The 4843-nt window shown below is 47.1% G+C and overlaps 1 protein-coding gene across 1 annotated transcript in view; it reads left to right on the top strand.

The window, feature by feature from the left end:
- The window catches only part of POU2F3 (POU class 2 homeobox 3), a 39548-nt gene that overhangs the window by 13206 nt on the left and 21499 nt on the right, over nucleotides 1-4843 (top strand). Inside the window, exon 3 of the mRNA XM_010084158.1 lies at nucleotides 2692-2726. Within this exon, the coding sequence (XP_010082460.1) occupies nucleotides 2692-2726 (35 nt within the window). The remainder of the gene's footprint in view (nucleotides 1-2691; nucleotides 2727-4843) is intronic.

Raw genomic sequence — 4843 nt, 5'->3', positions numbered from 1 at the left:
CTGAAAAGTTGAAGAGATTTGTGTATCCAGCTCCATTTACATAACCACTGGGAGCAGAAATCACCTCGCCCAGTTTTAAATATCTCACTATTGGACATCTAAGCCTGAACTAGTTGCCCCTGGCTTCCTTTGTAGTCAATAAAGAGAAATACTCATCTCCAGAGGGCCGTTCATCTCAACTTAAGATAGGCGTCTAAGATAGGTCAGATGAATGGCCTCTGGAGGTGCCTGTTTCTCCTCGCTGTCTACCAAGACAGCCCGGGGCGGTTATCTCAGACTGAGACGCCCAAGCTACGACTGAGTTCATGTCAATCTCCAGGCATATCTGCAGTATGCTCCACTGTCACTAAATACCTGGCGGAGGTGCTCCTGAAGAACGCTGTTGGTCTGCAGTAGGATGTGCAAGAGAACAGAGGGTAGGACTTAGAGAAAGCTGTGTCTGGCCTTGTAGGAGAGGAGGGGGAAAAAGAAAGGTCGAAGTCTGTCAGCTCTATGTGCTTGTGCAGGGAGGAAAAAGGGAGGGATGGGAAGCTTGGAAGCAAGGGAAAGAATGTGCTGGAGAATTTGGGCCTGGTGGTGGTGGTGCGGAGTGAAACTCCGTTCCAGCTGTACATCTCAAGCTCCAAGTTTTAGGGTGTATGGTAGTGACTCAGACCCGTCATCACTGGGACCTCGGGATTTCCCTCAAGGTCTTTGAATCTTGCCTCATCAACAGGCTGCATTTGAACGTGAGTGAAACTCGTGTATCCAAGAAACCAGAAGATTATCTTTTCCTTCCTGTTCTATTTTAGCAACTGGGAACTTTATTTCCTCCTTCTCTCCTCCTTGCCTTTCTTCCCTTTAGCTACAGCCTTTAGATTGCATCAACCCCCCGTGGGTTTCAAAGGCAGAAACTGCAGGCCTTGAAGATCCTCACACAGTCCTGCTCAGGTGTGTGGATGCTGATTGCGATCATCTATTAACGCTATCAGCATTCCCATCATTATATGTGCAGTTGTTGGCTCTTGGGGCGTAGAGCTGGAACGCAATGAATGAACAAATTCCTTGAGCAGGAGCAGCTGGAGAGAAGTGGTCAGGGAGCAGATGGTTACAGCGGGAGGCACGGGAGCACGTGGCACGTTGGAGGTTGTAGCAGAGTAGGGAATTACGTGGAAGAAGATAAAGACCGGAGACTGCAAAGAGAAAAAGGTTTGAGGAGTAGGTTGGGAGGAAGGCAGGAAGCAAGGGCAGGCTGTAGCACAGCAGAAATGCAGACAGGCTGGGGGAGAAGGCGCAGAGTTGGATCTGGGTTGAGTTGAAGATAGGGGAGATTTCAGAGCCAAGGGGGTACAGCTTGTTCTGAAATAGTGGTCTGCAATCGTTTGGTAACGAAGATCTACAGCTCAGCCTAACAAGAGCAACAAAGGCAGCTCAGCTTCCACAGTCAATGCTGTTAACGTGTTGCAGATTAAATCTCCAGAGCAGTTTCTAGATAGCAGAGAACAGGGTGCCATGAAATTGTTATCGTTGACTCTAAAATATTTTGCCATCTATGAATAACCGCACCGAGCACGCTCTCCCCGAGGATCTCAAAGAACCGTGCTGCGAACATTATGTGTATGGTGCAAGCTGAAAAACTGCGTGCTAGATTAGGGTAGAGGCTCGTTCAGTTGAAGGAAGCAAGTCAATGGGAGAGCTGGACTTGCACTCCTGCCTGCACAGCCTCCCTTAACGGCTTTCCAACTTTTTCGGTAGTTCAAGTGTCTCTTGCAAAAACACGATGTGTTGAAGCTTGATCAGATCACAGGGCACAGGCTATGCTTTGTGGGGAACGTTACCCTGGAAAAAACAGGAGGAGGCCCTGGGGGCTTGTGCCGGTGGGATGTGAACAATTTAAGACTATTTATCACAAACGCAGTTGGACTGGAAGAGAATGACTTAGGGAATGGATTGCAAAGGGAAGGGAAGGGGTTTCTTGGGGTTGCCTTTGCAACTGAAGAAGCTTCGTGGAATCCCTTAAAGCATTCATATCTGTGGAGCGTACAACCTTTCCTCTGTGATGTTCTTGATGAATTTGGCAGGTGTGATGGGGGGGGATGTTTATCATCAAAGGGGAATGAGTGAGGGCCTGTGCGTTACCTTCAGGCTGAAACCTGTCTGATTTTCCCCCTGTGCCTGCCAATCTCTTTTGGAATCAAGGAGACGCCTCTTGAGCACAACCCCACGGCACCCTATGTTCCCTTAGATATCCCGTAATTACTCAGTGGCACACAGGTTCCTAAAGATCCCTGGTTAACAGCCTCGGCCACCTGTTTGCTAGCCGCTCCCACACTTAGCCCTTGCTTTATATACACTGCCTTGGCCCTGGATTTCCCTGGAGATTTGTAACATCCTCCAGCTCACCTCTGCTGGAATCTCCCTTGCAGTCAGTGAGCTTCCCCCCTTGCTGCTTGGCCAGGTGTCTTCCAGGCAGAAGCAATTCTGTTTTACTTCAGCAAAGGCTGAAACCACCAAAAATTGCAACAGCTGCCTTCATACTGCCATTGTTGCATTCGCATCGACTCCACCTTCCTCCTCCTCTCCTTGCTCTTACAGGAAAGTGAGCTGGGCTAGCAGCGTGTCTTTGGATACGTGTGTTCTAGGTTCTGGAAAGTTTACATCAATGCTGACTGTTGTTAATACTGAGATATTTTTCTGTTTGTTTCATTGTAGGAAATGAACAGAATGGGCTGGACTTTAACAGGCAGGTAAGATGCTCTCTGGATTACAAGATATTCTCCTGTTTTCTTGAATTACTGTTTTTTAGTTGCTCATCTTGCTGAGTCCCAGACAGCTACTGCTAAGAGATAAAAACTGTTAGGTCAGAAGCTACTGTTAAACAGACCACATAAGTTCTTCCCAATTCTCCTTGTGGGACAGGGTGACAGATTAAACTTCTGGTTTCCAAGCCTTCCTGTTTCATAGAAGTTCAGTTTGAGTTTCTTTAAATCACCATTTGCTTAAGTCTTTTTCTGGTTTTTAAATTTTTTTCCATTGTCATTTAGAAACAAAAGGGACCTCAGTTACACTGCAAATCCCACTCCAAAGCCCCGTGCATTTCCACTGCTTGTGACACTGGTGCTGAAAACACTGTGGTATGCAAGTCTAAGAATAGGGGGCTGACTCACAGGAGTATCAGCAAAGACTGACGATGAGGTGGTTTGAGGTCTTGGAGTGCGTAGGTCAAGACCAGGCCTGCCTACGAGGGCAGATCCCTCTTAGCAAGGCGGTGGGGAAAGGGACAGCAGAAAAAAGCATGTGCTTCTTGCAGGACAAGCAAGCCCTAATTGCAAATGACCATGTGAGGGACCGTTGTCTCTGCTGTGTTTGTTGTTATCCTCCTGCTTCATGCAGCTAAAAGCAACCCCTGTCTCACTGAGTGCCTGGAGATTTTCATGTGTGGCTCTAAGAAAACTCCAAATCTAACATCAGAATTGCAAGGGGAGGAGTAACTGCTGCAGGACTCCAGCAGTTGTCCAGGGAGCTGGACTGAGGAAAGTGACAGGAGCTGTAATTCCACGAGCAGCATTTGAAGCAGATGTTGGCACTCTTAAGAGTACAGAAACCAACCGTGTATTCCCTGAATTCAAGAGTTGCCATCTTTTGCAAAGGCTTCCTGCTAGCAGCAGGTGGGCAGCTGAAGCTGCTCCCTGTGACTCTTCTGTCCTCCAAGCTTGCCTTGGTGGCTCTGGTCTGACAGATGTCAGCAAGCTGCTGTTTGTTTGTTTGGTTTGGCAGCTCTGGTTTTGGGTGGGTCGTAACTTCCTATCAAAGGTGTCTTAACATGTTCAGCCATCTTCCAGGTTTTTGGAATACCCAGCTGAAAACAAAAAGTCATGTGTCTCCAGCTCTGTGGATTGCAGAGCCCAAAGCACAGGCTTTCTACATGCCAAGAGAAGACTCCAATCTGCTTATACCTAGTGATAAAAGAAAATTCCCTCAAGATAGAAATAAGCTATGAAAGTACAAGATTGTTACATGTTGCAAACTTTTCCTATGGCAACACCACAAAGATGTTAGAACTGGAAGCTGCATTGAGGTTAATCCAGGAAATATTATTGACTGCAGTGAAGCAGTGCTGATTTACACCCTCTGATTATTTGACCCATTATCTTTAAGGTCCTAGTCCTGTGCATGCCACTGAATGGCAGATGCTGGTAGGGTTGTAGGGGCAGACACCCTTGCAGTCAGTAGGATTTGGGACAGAGTTGTCTTGAGAGAAACATCCCTGACCCAAAAAGAGATTGTGGTTTTATGACACTTCTGTTTTTCTCCTTCCACCAAAGGGATGCTGCAGAATCCCTTTCGTTTGTGCCAGCACACCTGTTTGTGTAACTGAGTAGCAAATTTGACTGGAGACTTATCGAGGTTTAAAAAGCAAAAGCCTGTGAAGAAGCTCATTTGAATGTGTTGTTTTAATCTGGTGTGATTCCCCAGAGCAGAGGTCGTGTCTGCAGAAGGGGTTTTGCAGGCATGTCAGGGATGGGGCTCTAACAGTCCCTGGGAGTGGACACAGGCGTGTGCCCGTGGCTCTTTGTCTCCCTCTCTTGGCCCTCGCAAGGCCATGTGTAGACTCGAGCCATTATGATCATCGCTATTTTAAACGAGAACGAGCCCCAATGCACACAGGTTATACACTCATCTTTCAGGTTGACCTCAGCTATTGGTGAATTCCTCTTCAACTCAGCAAATAATTTTGAAATGACTAGAAAAAGAAAGAAGGGAGATATCAAAATGTTTTCATGTGAAATCAGGTGCTGAGCTCTTTCATTAGGGGTGGAGGTTGGTGGTTTTTTTCATTTTGGTTTGGGGTTTGAGGTTGGCT

The sequence above is a fragment of the Pterocles gutturalis genome, unplaced genomic scaffold, assembly GCF_000699245.1.
Source record: "Pterocles gutturalis isolate BGI_N339 unplaced genomic scaffold, ASM69924v1 scaffold30270, whole genome shotgun sequence".
Lineage (NCBI taxonomy): Eukaryota > Metazoa > Chordata > Aves > Pterocliformes > Pteroclidae > Pterocles > Pterocles gutturalis.
This window is presented reverse-complemented; position numbering and strand designations above follow the sequence as displayed.